Source organism: Mus pahari, chromosome 5 (genome assembly GCF_900095145.1).
Source record: "Mus pahari chromosome 5, PAHARI_EIJ_v1.1, whole genome shotgun sequence".
NCBI classification, from domain to species: domain Eukaryota; kingdom Metazoa; phylum Chordata; class Mammalia; order Rodentia; family Muridae; genus Mus; species Mus pahari.
In genome coordinates this window covers 109,558,970-109,574,783 of record NC_034594.1, presented here as the reverse complement: position 1 = coordinate 109,574,783, position 15,814 = coordinate 109,558,970, and the positions used below count along the sequence as shown (strand labels likewise).

At 44.6% G+C, this 15,814-nt stretch overlaps 1 protein-coding gene across 1 annotated transcript; it reads left to right on the top strand.

Moving 5' to 3' along the window:
• Positions 1-351: 351 nt before the first annotated feature.
• Positions 352-12,942, top strand: Timm17a (translocase of inner mitochondrial membrane 17A). Its single transcript, XM_021198817.2, has 6 exons — positions 352-412; positions 3,755-3,854; positions 4,392-4,455; positions 7,552-7,680; positions 9,785-9,895; positions 12,477-12,942. Exons 1-6 carry the CDS (start codon positions 387-389, stop codon positions 12,560-12,562), a joined length of 516 nt encoding a protein of 171 aa, XP_021054476.1. The 5' UTR covers positions 352-386; the 3' UTR covers positions 12,563-12,942.
• The last annotated feature ends 2,872 nt before the right edge of the window (positions 12,943-15,814 follow it).

The following is a 15,814-nucleotide window of genomic DNA, read 5'->3' as shown; positions in this document are numbered from 1 at the left end:
CGGCTGGGTAGTGGTGACACACACCTTTAATCCCAGCACTCGGGAGGCACAGGCTGGCTGATCTGAGTTCGAAACCAGACTGGTCTACATAAGCGAGTTCCAGGGTAGAGAAAATCTGTCTCGGAAAAAAAAAGGACAATCAATGTTTATCCCAGGCCACGGGCTGAACTGAACTCTATCACTGCGTACTGCGAACCCCCAACCTTCACAGCCTGGCAGAAGAGCCTGCACGCTCGGGGTCTACACGGAGTCCGATTGCTATTGGCTGCGGCAGGAAGAGATGCCCCAATCCCCGTCCAGTAGCACGCCTCCGCCTGGGATCACTTCCGTCGCGGGATCAATTTCCGCCCTGCGCGCCGTAGACTCTCGCGCGGGTTGGAGCCAAGATGGAGGAATACGCGAGAGAGCCGTGGTGAGCTGCCGCCGCCGCCCTTGTCCCTTACTTACCTCCTCCGTCCGCGGTGGTCCGAGTCCGAGGTGCAAGCGGAGCTCCGCGCGGCTCGGCGCCGAGAGCTGGGCCGCTGTGGGTAGCGTGAATGAGCGTGACCAAGGTGGCTTTTTAGCGCAGTGTGCCAGGACCCAAGCACCCCTGTGACCTTGTGTATTGAGAGGAGGTCCGGTGCTGGGCTTGGTGGAGCTTTGGAACCTCCTCCCAATGGCAGGTGCTATCGACTTTGTGCGGGGACAATAATGATCCCTTCTGCCCGCTGAGGTGACCTTGAACACGTCCCTAGGCCTCGCTCCGCACAGTTCTTCCCTCGACGAAGGGAGTGTAGATCTCCGAGTGTCATACCTGAGGCCTTATGCGTATGGTACTAAGTGTCCCCATGATGAAGCATTTCAAATGAGTAGACCACAGACTTCACCCAACGTCCAAGGGGTCTGGATGAGCTCCTTGTAGGTTGGAGCGGCCTCTCCTGTGTGGAATTCCCGAAGAAGAAGGGAGATATATCAGTATGTGGACAATAGAAAGAGATGAGCTGCGGGTGTTCTCTGAAAAGCCATGAACAGACATAAATTCATTAAGTGTTTATTGAGTGAGGGCTGTGTGCTTGGCTCAAGGAGTGAACAAGAGTAAGTCAGGCATAGCTGTTTGCAGTAAATAAATGTAATAGTTGTTGAGTCTCAACAGGTGTTGGAATAAAGCCTCAGGGGTCACAAGCTAATAGATCTTGATATTCTGGGTTTGTTTTTGTTTGTAATGAGCGTCAGGGTATTATCCTTAAATAGTGTGTCTGCCCAGGATTTTAAATTATTTGGTGGCACCCCCAAAAGTATGTTTCAGCCTTCTGTCCTCAGGGAAGGTTCTCTCCTTGTGTTGGGGTTGGATGTGCAGGGTTTAGCTGGACTGTGAATTGGTACTGGATACCATATAATGACGCAGGTTAGCAGGAGGGGTAACTTTGTTACATTTGAGTTTTCCCCAGTTCAGGTGCCACAGGCCTGTAACCCAGGCCTCATGAGGTAGAAGCTGGAGAACCAGCAAGTTTAAGGACAGCCTGGGCTACATAGCAAGTTCTAGGCCAGCCAGGGTTATACCTTATGTCAGACATATTTTCAGCAGAGTGCAGTGTGCATGCTGATTATCTTAGCACTTAGGTTCTAGGCCAGCCCAGGATACATAGCAAGACCATGTCTTGGTGTTTGATAAGCTACTGGACGTTTCTTTTCTTGGTGTGTTCTGAGGCCAGCACTGTCTGAAATAGTAGATGGGTTTAATCATTGTCATAATAATTCTTCGTACCATTTACTTTCTCAGAGCTCTTTACGATATATAAATACAGTGGACAGAGTTTGGGGAGTTTGGAGTACCAACTTTTGTGCTTAAGTTGGCTGTTCTAGTTATTTATTCTATCTGGAGCAGGCTACTTAATTTCTGTGTGAGCCTTCGTTCAGTTGTAAAATGCAAAGGAGATAGTCACAGTCTTTTTATCAAGGTAAAAGATTATGAATTCTAAAGAGAAATTAGTCATTATTCAGATTCTAGTGAGCAATAATGGTAAGTTTAAAAGCATACTGTTGTTAGTGATGGGCCAGGGGCTGGCTTACTATAGTGCTTGTCTTTTATAGGGAGGGACCATAGATTGGGGGTTAAGACAGTTTTACCATGTAGCCTAGGCTGGTCTCTGCCTCTTTCTCCCAAGTGTAATCTCTTGAGACTGTGTGACACACTGAGAAATTTCTTCTACTTCTAAGTAACCTCTCTGTGCTCGCCCAAGCAGCGTGTGTGTGGGAATCCAGGAGTAGGTAAGGAGGTGGAGTCACTAACCTGGCAAAACAGACTTCAGAGGCCAGCATTGAGGAGCAGATGTACTGTACTGCATAGCAGCAAGGGTTTTTATACAGCCTTTGGACTAATGGGGAGTTGACAGGAGCTCTGGAGTAGCCAACCATCCCATTGTCGCTATGGGGAGGTGCCAGGCTGCCAGAGCCTGAGGGGACATCTATGAAGACAGGAAGCAGCCACTGTCCTGTTTCAGGCCCATTCCCACTCGTTTGCTAGGGTCTTCTGTTTTGTGTCACATGCTGTGCCAGTGGACACTTGTACTCCAGAGCGGTGACGCCTCCCTCACATCCTCCACCCCATTCATAGACTACAGCATCTATACACAAGAACACTATAGAAACAATGGTGGACGATGTGTGCCAGCACTGCACTAGACTCCCAACTTCTATTTGGAAGGAGATGGTGGTGGAGAATTGCAACTCTGCTGAGAGTTGCTTGAAACAGAATTTACCCTGTACTGTGGGGGTGGGTGGGGTGCTCGTGTGTGTGTGTGTGTGTGTGTGTGTGTGTGTGTGTAGGCTTTGTGTGATAACAAAAGAGAAGCTTACATAAATCCTTACAGAATCACAGTTGACTTCACAAGGCTGGAGATGCTGAGTCAGGTCCTGGATTCTATACAGACTTATTAGCCAGATCCTAGAGGAGCGAGTGGTTTCGCTCTCAGGGTCAGACTACTCAGATTTCAGTATTGTCTAAGTTAGGGGGCTGCATTTGGATGTTGGGTTTACAAGTTTAACTTCTAATTGTCAAATATTATTCTAGTGTGTTAAATGGATCTAATGCAAAACTGAAGCTTAAAATGCTATTTTGAACTTCCTTAACCTGAAAAGACATCAGACTTTTAAAAAGTACCTGCTGCTAGTGACCCTTCGTTGGGTCCCAGGATCATGCACTGATTTCTAGAAGCTGAATCAATGTTGCTGATTACAGTTCCTTTCTTCTGTTTTATTTCTGTTTATTTGCCTTTTTTTTTTTTTTTTTGGTTTTTCGAGACAGGGTTTCTCTGTGTAGCCCTGGCTGTCCTGGAACTCACATTGTAGACCAGGCTGGCCTTGAACTCAGAAATTCGCCTGCCTCTGCCTCCCAAGTGCTGGGATTAAAGGGTTTATTTGCTTTTTATAGTGCACATCTTGGAACAGACTTAAGTTAGTGTAAGTGACTAAAATGCTGGGTGTGGCGATGTGGACTATAGTGCCAACACAGAGAGGGACGAGGCAGCAATAGGAGGCAGGTGGTGGCAAGACATGGCCCACACAGGACACAACTGTTAAAGCCTCTGGCTTTGGAGACTTGAATGGCTGTGGATGAGTTTAGTGCCCTTGCCCCTGTTTTATAAGCTAAGTTTATTGGTCACAGTGGGCTCCACATGGGAACCTGTTGCATCCTTTCATGTATTAAGCAAAAAAAAAAAGTTCTGTGGTTTATGAGTAAGAACTAAGGTCATCTTTTCTTCCTTCCTGTGTTTAGCCCCTGGCGAATTGTGGATGACTGTGGCGGTGCTTTTACCATGGGCACCATAGGTGGTGGCATCTTCCAGGCCTTCAAAGGTTTTCGAAATTCTCCAGTGGTGAGTGAGTGATTGGTTTCATTTCATATTTACTGAAAGCCAGAGCTGGTTGATATTACTGATGGTCACATCAGTGGATTAGAAATAGATTACACTTACAGTCATATATATATACACACTATTATTTGTGTATATGGGGGGTGTTTTGCTATGCAATACTTGATGTGTGGTACCCGTGGATCAAATCCCCTGGAACTGGAGTTACAGACAGTTGCGAGCTGCCATGTGAGTGCCGGGAATTGAACCTGGGTCCTTTGGGAGAGCAGTAAATGCTCTTAACCTCTGAGCCACCTCTCCAGCCCTATTTTATTTTATGTATCGGGATGTCTTGTCTGCATGTTTGTGCACCGAGTTCATAGAGGCCAGAAGAAGACATTGGCTCTTCAAGATCTGAAGTTACAGATGATTATGAGTTAACATGTGGATGCTGGGAATCAAACCTGGGACCTCTGGAAGAGCAGCAAGTGCTCTTAACCACTGAGCCAACTCTCCAGCCCCTGATGTATTTTAAACCACTTTCTTTTGGTTTCATTACAGGGAATAAACCACAGACTCCGAGGGAGTTTGACAGCTATTAAAACCAGGGCTCCACAATTGGGAGGTAAGAGGAACATCTCCAGTTACACTTTCCAGTTACGCTTTTGCTGCTTTCCAGAACTTAGGGCTCTACCTGTCTGTCTGCCTGTCCCTCCCTCCCTCCTTCCCTTTCTTCACTGGTCACTAGACTGGACTCAAGAGCTTCCTGAGTGCTGAGATTACAGAAGTTTAGCCAGCAAATTTGTGTATTTTCCTCTTTTTATATTAGTGATTTTGATTTGCTCTAGTGAGTATCCCTGTAAGTTCTTTTTGATTGATGCTTGTTTGGAAAGTTAAGTTGAATTATTATATCTTTTAAAAATCTTGTTTCTGTCATTCGGGTATCCAATGTTTGTTTTGTCTTAACTTGTCTTAGGGTTTCTGTTGCTACAACAGAACACTACAGCCACAAAGCAAGCTGGGGAAGCAAGGGTTTATTTGACTTATACCTATATTATTGTTCATCATCAAAGGAAGTCAGGGCAGGAACTCAAATGGCAGGAACCTGGAGGCAGGAGCTAGTGCAGAGGCCATGGAGGGTGCTGCCTACTGGCTTGCTTCCCATGGTTTGCTCAGCCTGCTTTCCCTTTGTTTTGTGTTTATAAAACAGGGTTTTTCTGTGTACCTCTGGTTAGATCAGGCTAGCCTTGAACTCAGCTTACACTTGCCTCGCGCTGAGTGCATGGGCCACCACACACAGCCAGGGTTTTTTTTTTTTTTTTTTTTTTTTTTTTTTTTTTGAGGGGACGGGGAGGCGGGGTAGAGGTTTTGTTTTTGAGACAGGGTTACACTGTGTAGCCCTGCCTGTCCTAGAACTCACAATGTAGACCAGGAGGGCCTTGAACTCACAGAAATTCACCCACCTCTGCCTCTGAGCTAAGATTAAAGGTATGGGCCACCACTTGGCCTTTAGCCTACTTTCTTATAGAACCCAGGATCACTAGCCCAGGGGTGGCACCATCACAGTGGACTGGGCCCTCCCCCATCAATCACTAAGAAAATGCATTTCAGTCGGGTGGTGATGTTGCACACCTTTAATCCCAGCACTTGGGAGGCAGAGGCAGGTGGATTTCTGAGTTCAAGGCCAGCCTGGTCTACAGAGTGAGTTCCAGGACAGCCAGGACTGCACAGAGAAACCCTGTCTCGAAAAATCAAAAAAAAACAAAAAAAACAAAAAACAAGAGATGGGCTTGAGCAACCTTGTGGGTGCTGGGAACTGAACCCAAGTCCTCTGGAAGAGCAGTTAGTGATCTTAGCCCATAAGTATGTGATTCCCAAATACTGGGCCAAAGATGAGGGGGCTTCTGCTGTGCTCAGCTGGTACATAGAACTGGAAAAGCCTGGAGTGAGTGGTTCAGATATTTGTTGAATCCCAGTTTATTGCTCTTTTTAATACCCTGTTTCCTACCCTGTTAAGAACAGTTCTCAGCCTTCCTAATGCTGCAACCCTTTAATACAGTTCCCCATGTTGTAGTGACTCCCAGCCATAAAATTATTTTCATTTTATGTAATATAAAATGTAATACCTCATAACTGTAATTTTGCTACTGTTGTGAATTGTAGCTTAAGTATCTGATATTTCTGACGGTCTTAGGTGATCCCTGTGAAAGAGTCACTCAACAGCACCCCACACATAAAGGGTGGCGTTGCGCATAGCTTTTGGCTGCCCCACCTTTGCTCCAGGAATGGGTCAAGCTACCAGCCCCTGCCAAGCTTCCCTTGAATCCACGGATAAAAGGCACACACACAGTTGCTCATTTTCAACTTGTCTTCTTGGCACAATTACTGGGCACTACCATCTCCCACCTGGAAAACATACCCTTATCAATACTCTTAGTTCCTCTCCTCCCACCTGCCCTAACTTTAGTTGACCAGTTGAATCCAGTTCCTGCTAAACATCTTTGATTCCGGCCTGTGTGGCCACTCCATTTTGAGATCTCACATGGCTGGTCAACTTTTTCTCCATCAGAAGAAGCCTGGTGAAAACTCTGTCTCTCCTTCCTTGTATCTCCTTCCTCCTCCAGGAACCCAGAAGTCCTGCCTGTACCTACCACTCAGCAATTGGCCCATGGCTTTCTTGACTGATAGATCAAGAACCAATTGAGGGACAGGACCATAGCAGCAGAATCACCCCTATAGGATCATGACCCACAGGTTGAGAACCACTGCTTTTAAAATAAAAATAGAATAAGTGATTAGGCCTTCTGTGTCTAACTTCCAGGCATTCCCTGGTTCCACCTAGGTTGTTCATCTGCCTCTTCAGTATGTGCTGTAATGTGGTCCAGAGAGCTGGCTTCCTCTGTGTTCCTGTTAGAGAGCATCAGAGTAGATGCCCTCTGACACTTAATGAAGAAAGGTAGAGTGAGGAAAGTAAATTATGAAAGGAAGAAGGCATACCTTCCAAAGGAGGAACCTTTGGCTGGAAATACTGAAATGTTGTTTAAACAAAGGTGTGTTCCTCTAAAAGAGTGGTTTGAATGTTTTAGACATTTGAGGTTTCTGTTAGGCTTAGGTATCTATTCATTTTAGTTGTTTTATCGTGCAGGGTATTAAACTCGGGCCTTTGAATGTGCTAGGCAAGAACTCTACCACTAAGCTGAACCCAGCTCCCGAAGTTTGGGTTTTTTCCCTCCTTACCACCCCTCTCACCCCTTTTCAGACAAGTTGGAAATCAAAATATTTTTTTATTTTAAGATTTATTTTCATTTATGTTGTGTGCATTCCAGTGTATCTGCCACATGTATGTAGGTCCCATGGAGGCCAGAAGAGAGTTTCAGGTCCCCTGGAGCTGGGCTTGTGGGTGGTTGTGAGCTAATGGATGTGGGTGCTGGAACTGAACTCAAGTCTTCTGCAGGAGCAGCAGCACTTTTCACCACTGAGCCATTTCTCTCACCCCAAGAATTTTCACATAAGCGTAAAGCACAACATTTAGTAGAAAGAGGCACACCGGGAGTGTGGGTGTGGGCTCCCTAATTGCTTTCACTTCTCTCTCTCCTTTGTGATGGGCTTATTAGATAACCCGGGCTAGCTCCAAAGCAAACTTACTTGACTATAATATTTTAATATAAGGCAAAAAAGAAATTTAGGTTAGTTGTTTTTACTTGTTTTGTTTATGAAACAGGTAGCTTTGCAGTTTGGGGAGGACTGTTTTCCATGATTGACTGTAGTATGGTTCAGATAAGAGGCAAAGAAGACCCCTGGAACTCCATCACTAGTGGTGCCTTAACAGGAGCCATCCTGGCAGCAAGAAGTAAGTGAGCATTGCTTGTTGTATGGGCTTTGGCTTTTGTAGTACTGGGGTTGAACCTGGGCCCTGGGCATGGTAGGCAGGCTCCTGCACTGACCTGTGTCCTCATTCTGTTACCTAGAGCATCACTTGGACACATTATCTAAGTCAGTTGCTTAGGAGGACCTATCTGCCTTTAATTAATGAAACTTGTCTTGAATGCCAGCACTCAGGAGGCAGAAATAGGCAGATCTCTGAGTTCAAGGCCAGCCTGGTCTAAGAAGCAAGTTCTAGAACAGCCAGGGCTGCACAGAGAAACTAAAATGGAACCTGTCATCTATGAGACTGAGCATTGCTTTATTTTGTATAGAATGAATATTTATGGTGATTTGAAAAGTTAGTAAGAATAAAAAAAGTATAGGATTGGTGAGTTTTTTAAAAATTTAATTATTTATTTAAGATTTATTTATTTATTATATGTAAGTACACTGTAGCTGTCTTCAGACACTCCAGAAGAGGGCATCAGATCTTGTTACAGATGGTTATGAGCCACAATGTGGTTGCTAGGATTTGAACTCCGGACCTTCGGAAGAGCAGTTGGGTGCTCTTACCCACTGAGCCATCTCACCAGCCCTAAACATTTATTATTATTACATTATGTATGTGTCTGTGTATGGGCACATGTTCCAAATGAAGTCAGAGGACAGTTGGCCAGAGTTACTTCTCTCCTTCCACTATTTAGATTCCAGGAAGTGAATTCAGAGCCTGTACCTGCCAAGTCCGTTTCCCTGCCCAGTTGTTTGTTTGTTTGTTTGGGGACAGGGTCTCCTATAATCCAGATGGCCTTGAACTTCTTCCATAGCTCAGAATGGCCTTGAATACCTATCCTCCTGCCTCTGCTCCTCAAGTTCTGGCATGACAGGTGTGTGCCCCTTAGAAAATGTGCATTTCTACAGTACTTAGAGCAATGACCATTTATTAACTGTGTTACTGATAGAATGCCAAACTCTTTGTATGTAGTTTCCTAAGTTCTCCACGGGGTACAGCTGTTAGGAATAAAGATCCTCTGGATCTTAGAGACAGAGTACAAACCAGAATGCCTTTGGGCCTAGACTAGAAGTCTAAACTCTTTTCTCGTAAAAGACCAGGCATTAATAGTAAGCTAATTTCGTCTATTACATGAATTTAATGCATATATGTATGTGTGCGCAGCATATAGAAATCAGGACAACTTGTGGAGTGGTTCTCTCCTTCTGCCTTGTGGGACCCAGGATTGAGTTGGGGTCATTAGGCTTGGAGGAAAAACATCTTCCCTGTTGAGCCATCTGGCTGGTTCAAAAATAATATTGTAAACTTATGGACTGTGGTAATCTTGTTGATTGATTGGTTTTTGAGACAGTCTTACCATTTAACCTTGGTTTTTCTGGAACTTACAATGTAGACCAGGCTGGTCTCAGTGCTGGGTTCACAGGCTTGTGACACCCTGCCAAGGGACTATGTGATCCAGTGCTATTAAAGGATGCAAGCATACCTCAGTAATGCATACATGCAAGAGCATGGCTGTGGTCCAGTATAGCTTTTATTTTATTTTATTTATTTGTTTATTTGTGGTTTTTTGAGACAGGGTTTCTCTGTGTAGCCCTAGCTGTCCTGGAACTCACTCTGTAGACCAGGCTGTCCTCGAACTCAGAAATCCGCCTGCCTCCTGGGTGCTGGGATTAAAGGCGTGCACCTCCACGCCCAGCGCCAGTATAGCTTTTATATTGGTTCTTTTCTGTTGCTTTGATAAGACACTATGATCAAAGCAATATATAGAAAAAAGTTTATTTGGGGTTTACAGTTTCAGAGCCTGCCCACCTCAAATGACACACCTCCAAGCAGATCACACCACTTAATCCTTTTCAAAGAGTTCCACCCCCTGGGGACAGAGAATTCAAGTATATGAGTATGTGGGGTCATCTCATGCAAACCATCTCAGCTTTGTTGAAAAAAATAGGCAGTGGCTGGAGTGGACCCCTCAGCCATTGTTTGTGGCTGTGGGTCTTGAACAGTGAAAGCATTTGAGAATGCGATAACATAACTCTGTTAACCCTTTCCCTTAAAGCAGTCTTTTTATTAATGTCTTTAGATGGACCAGTAGCCATGGTTGGGTCCGCTGCGATGGGCGGCATTCTCCTAGCTTTAATTGAAGGAGCTGGTATCTTGCTGACAAGATTCGCCTCTGCACAGTTTCCCAATGGTAAGACCTCTTTCTCTTGAGTGTTCTAAGTTCACACACATGGGAACAGTTCTCTGCTGTTAGGAAAGAATATATTTTATTTGGTAAAATGAAGTGGTTTGTGATTTTTACTTAGGTATCAATATACTATTTATATCTTTGAGTCTATGCTAACCTCAAAAGCTAGTGTAAAAGTAGTGAGTGGGGGGGCTGGTGAGATGGCTCAGTGGTTAAGAGTGCCGACTGCTCTTCCAAAGGTCCTGAGTTCAAATCCCAGCAACCACATGGTGGCTCATAACCATCCGTAACAAGATCTGATGCCGTCTTCTGGAGTGTCTGAAGATAGCTACAGTGTACTCACATATAATAAATAAATAAACAAACAAATAAATAAATATTTAAAAAAAAAAAAAAGTAGTGAGTGGGGCGGAGAGAAGGCGCCCTCGTTGTAAGTGCGGGCTGCTTTTGTAAAGGATCCAAGTTCTGTTTCCAGCACCCACTTTGGTCATTCACAGCTACCTGTAACTCCTCTCCAGTTCCAAGCAGATCGCGTGACCAATGGCCTCCACAAGCACTATACAAGTGTTGCACACATAAGCAGGTCCATGCCACCCACGTAAATAAAACTAAAGTTTTTAAAAGTAGCAGGCCTACAACTACCATTTTTATCCACAATGGAAAAAAGCTTTGGCAACTGAATGTTTTGGTGACTCTAGCTTTTATCTTTTGTTTGTTTTTTTTGTTTTTGCTTTTCTTTCCTTTTCTTTTCTTTGTTTGTTTGTTTGTTTGTTTGAGACAGGGTCTCTCTGTATAGCCCTGGCTGTCCTGGAACTCACTCTGTAGACCAGGCTGGCCTCGAACTCAGAAATCCGCCTGCCTCTGCCTCCCGAGTGCTGGGATTAAATGCGTGTGCCACCACTGCCCGGCTGTTTTTGCTTTTCGAGACAGGGTTTCTCTGTGTAGCCCTGGCTATCCTGGAACTCATCTGTAGACCAGGCTGGCCTTGAACTCAGAAATCTGCCTGCCTCTGCCTCCCAAGTGCTGGGATTAAAGGCGTGCGCCACCCCTGCCTGCCTGCCTGCCTACCTGCTTGCCAGACAGATAGATACATGGCAAATTTCGAACCTAACCTGGGCTATGTGAAATTTAGTTTCAACAAACTTTTTTGTTTGTTAACTCTTGGAAATAAAGTTGTAAAATTTTGCTCTGTGACAAGTTCCAAGGCAGCTTCCTATCTCAGAGCTTGCTTCATTGGTGTTGGTCTTTGCTTTTGAGAAGATTCTCACACATTGTTTATTTAAACTGGATTAGTGGATTCTTTTAAACATAACCAAGGGGTTGTAGCTTAATGGTAAAGGACTTGTATAGCTTAGAAGAGGCCCTGGATTTTAATCTCTTGTACTGCCAGAACAAGAACAGAAATATACATTAGATCATTTTAAGTTCTGAGAACATAATTTTAAATGGGGACTGGAGAGATGACTTATTGGTTCAGAACACTTGCTGCTCTCTGAGAGGACCCAAGGTCAGTGTCTCAGTCACATTGAGTGGCTCTCAGCTTCCTCTGACTGTAGTCCCAGGGCATCCAGCACCCTCTTCTTGCTTCCACGGAACCTGCGGGCACCTACACGGACAAACATACAGATAAATTAAAAACTGTTAAGCCCCTTTAGAAATGTATCCACAGTGGCTGGAGATGGCTCAGTGATTAAGAACTCTTTACTGCTTGTGTAGTAAAGATTCAGTCTCAGTACACACATGGGAGCTCACAGCCTCCTGGAACTCCAACCTTTGCGGCTTCCACAGTGGTGTGCACGCATACACTTGCACACATACTAGTAAAATTATAGGGGCTGGAGAGATGGCTTAGCAGTTAAAAAGAACGACTTCGCTTCAGAGGACCCGGGTTCAAGTCCTAGCACCCACATGACAGCTCATATTTGTCTGTAACTCCAGTTCCAGGGGATCTGACACCTTTACACAGAGATACATTCAGGCAAAACATCAATGCACATAAAAATAAATAAAATAAAAATTTAAAAAATACATTAAGAAACAGGAGAATTTTGTTTTGTTTTTGTTTTCCAGTCTTGATCCAGGGAAACTTATTTTGGCAATTCCTTTAAACACTACTACCTCCAGGCCTAAGAATATAGTTCTGTTGGAGTTGGTAGAGTATTTGGGTAGCATGCACAAAGCCCTGGGTTCCTCTCAAGCAACAACCAAACTGATGGTGCACACACCTATGATCCTAGTACTTAGAAAGTGGAGACAGGCGGGCCAGCAGTTCAAGGCCAGGCTGACTCTAAGCCAGACCAAGTCTCAAAACAACAGCAACAACAACAACAACAACAAACATTACTTTTTCTGTGATGGATCCATCTAGCTGTCTATTCTGAAATGCCTGGGGAGCCAGTCTGTCCTGTGATGAATCTGATGGGTCTCCAGGCCTCTGGTGGACCTTGGGCAGATCTTTATAAAGAAATTGAGACTACAGCTGTAGTGTAACAGAAACGTTTAAGTTGGTTGATTTCTTGTCTACATATGCGTACTTTAAATTGGATGCTGTTCCCTTACTGATCCCTTTCTGTCTTCCTTGCAGGCCCTCAGTTTGCTGAAGATCACTCCCAGTTGCCTTCCAGCCAGTTGCCATCCTCGCCCTTTGGAGACTACCGACAGTATCAGTAGGACTTGGTTCCCAGGACTTAGAACTGGGTGGACTGTAGTTCAGTAGGGTTTCAGAAGATCAAGTTATAGTCTGTTTAAAGCCTTAGATGGGACATCGGAGGCCAAGCGGGCCATGAAGAGACATTTAGCACATTTTTCTATTTAAAAGAGACTCAGAGGGTGGAAAAGATACTGAGTTTATTTATTCATGCTTGGATTGCATCTGTGATCAAAATAAATGTTTAATACCACTTAAAGAATGTATATGAGCTTAGAAGATAAAGGACCAAAAGCCAAATAACAGTGACACTCGACCATCATTCCTTCGGGACTTCTCTGCCTGTTGTTTTATGTACAGTTATTCAGACAATAAAAGGCTTCTGGGACTTAACCTTTCCTTTTAGAGTTACAGAGTTCTGCCTTTCATGCCGAGCATACTTCAGATTGTGCATGTTTATGCCAATCCCTGACTCACTTGAATTATATGAGAAGGACTATGTAATCAGCATTAACCATTACACAGGACTTAAGGACCGAAAGATAAGCCTCATGCTCTTGTTCATCCTTTGCTTTGGACTAAGATTGCTGGCTCACATGATAGTTCTATCTTTAACTCCGAGGAACTGCCAAATTGTTTTCCACAAAGGCCTTACCATTTTACTATTCCCCGGAGAAATGAGAGTTCCCTTTCTCCTCCTCACTACCATGCTAGGGATTAAACCCAGGCCCTCTTGTCTGCCGGGGAAGTATATAACCACTGAACTATACCCCCAGCCCTGCTCCCTTTAAACAAACTGTCTAGCCCCCCTGGCACGTGAGGTGATATGCCATTGTGTTTGAGGTTACGTTGTTTTGGTTGGTTAGTTTTTTAGACTATCTAGTTTATTATGGCTTTGATTTGCATTTCCCTGAAACTTTAATGAAATGGAGTTTGGGGATAATCTGTTAAGTGTGTGTCACTCCAGCCAGGCAGTGGTGGCGCACGCCTTTAATCCCAGCACTTGGGAGGCAGAGGCAGGAGGATTTNGTGAGTTCCAGGACAGCCAGGGCTATACAGAGAAACCCTGTCTAGAGCCCACCCCCACCCCCAAAAGAAGTGTGTCACTCCATCTTTCAGTCAGTCATAAAGATGTGTGTCAGGGAAGTGTTCAGATAGCACATTCAGTCGCAGAGAGGAGGTGAGCTTTCCTAAGGTGAGCTAATCTTTGCATGTCAGTAAACTCCAGTTCTTTGATGCTGATTCGAATGTAATGCTATTATGGCTTTGCCATTTTAATGGGTAGCTGGGGTCTTTGATCTAGCATACCTGAATTATTATTATTATTTTTATTTTTTAGTTTTTAGTTTTTCGAGACGGGGTTTCTCTGTGTAGCCCTAGCTGTCCTGGAACTCACTTTGTAGACCAGGCTGGCCTTGAACTCACAGAAATCCGCCTGCCTCTGCCTCCCGAATGCTGGGATTAAAGGCGTGTGCCACCACGCCCGGCTCTGAATTATTTTTGTTTTGAGGTAGTCTTGCTATATAACCTGGAATATCCTTGAACTTGTGAGCCTTCTGCCTCCACTTCCTGAGTACTGAGATTGGAGACCTAGCCCACCATAGTCCGCTAAGCTCTGCTTTGCTTTGTGGCACTGGGGATCCAACCTAGGGCCTTGCTCATCCTGAGACACCAGTCTACCACTTAGCCAATTCTAGATTCCAGTAGATTTTCTGGAAATAATTATGGGGTAGGTGAGAGGTAAAAGAAAGCTAGCGAGTTTTTTATTTAATTACATTTTCTTTTACCACATGCAGAGCAAGAGATAGAAAACTGAAACCCTTTCCAGTGTTGTTTCCAAGGCTTCATGGCTCACCTTGGAGAATGGCCTCCCTTCTTCCATCCTGTAGTCAGCAGAGGCTTCCCATCCCAGTGCTCCAGGGGAGTGGGGAGCTTAGAATCTACTACCTACTTTTATAAAGACTGGTAACATGCTTGCAGAGTATACATGAAGTCCAGGGTTTGTTCTGAGCACTGCGTAAAACTGGGCATGCCTGCACTTTCAACATCTGTATAGGGATAATCTTGGGCATTGGGTGGATTCACTGCCTGTCAATAAAAAGCTGATGGCAAATGAGCAGGATTAAAAGGGACATGTGGGGGAGAGATGAATTCTGGGAAATAGTCACGCAAGGCCAGGTTCCCTGCCTGGACTTGGAGAGGTAAATAGCCATGTGACAGACATAGAATAGTATAAATGGGTTGACATAAGTTACAAGCTAGTCAGAGAACAAACCTAGCTATGGCCGAGGTCTTTACTCAAGCCTCCAGGTTGTTATTCGGGAACTGGGGTTTGGGTGGGAAAATCTGTGATTACACATCTGGGAGAAGCTGGAGGATCTTCTCTGCTACATAGTGAGGTCAAGCCCAGCCTAGAACACATGAGATTCTTTCAAAAACAAAATACTGCTATGTCATTTTTGGTAGATACTCGAACGCTATTTTAGGTAGGGTAGAGCCCAAGATAAAAGCTAAAACATTAAAACCGTTTTAATTAATAAATGAACCAGAGAAACAAGCACATGGCAGAAGGCTTCTCTAGGTTTTCCCTGGACTAATAGGATTAGTTTCATAGTCGAAATTCTCATCTGTTTTCCCATTTTCCTACTAGCTGAATTGTACTAGAACTATCCTGTAACTGGATTCTGAGTTAGAAGCTATAGGTACAGTCGAATATGCTATTGCAAATATACCTGTTCCCACATGCTAAATGTCTAGCAACTGGAAGTGTGGTCATAGTTCTATCTCGTGATGTGCTTTTTTTAGTTAACTCATTGTAGGGCTGGAGAGATGGCTTAATTGGTAAAGTGTGCCAAGGAAATATGAAGACGTGGGTTTAAATCGCCACTGTGGTGACATGCACCTGTTGGGACAGACTACAAGAGAATCCCAGAGCTCTCTGACCAACTAGTCTAGCCAGCTAGCAAGAGCTCCTCCGTGGGGGACTTGGAGGGGAGGTGGCTCAGCAGGAGAAAGGACTAGCAATGCAAATTTGACAATCCTAGTTTGATCCCTGAAACATGCAAGAAGCCAGATGTGCACATCTGTAATCTCAGTGCTCCTAAAGACAGAACAAGAGAATCATTCAAAGGCTCTCAGACCAGCTTGCTTGGAATATGCACTATGGTACAGAAACAAGAATGGGGGCTGAAGAAGTGGCTCAGCAGTTAAGAGTACTGACTGCAGCCGGGCGTGGTGGCATGCACCTTTAATCCCAGCACTTGGGAGGCAGAGGC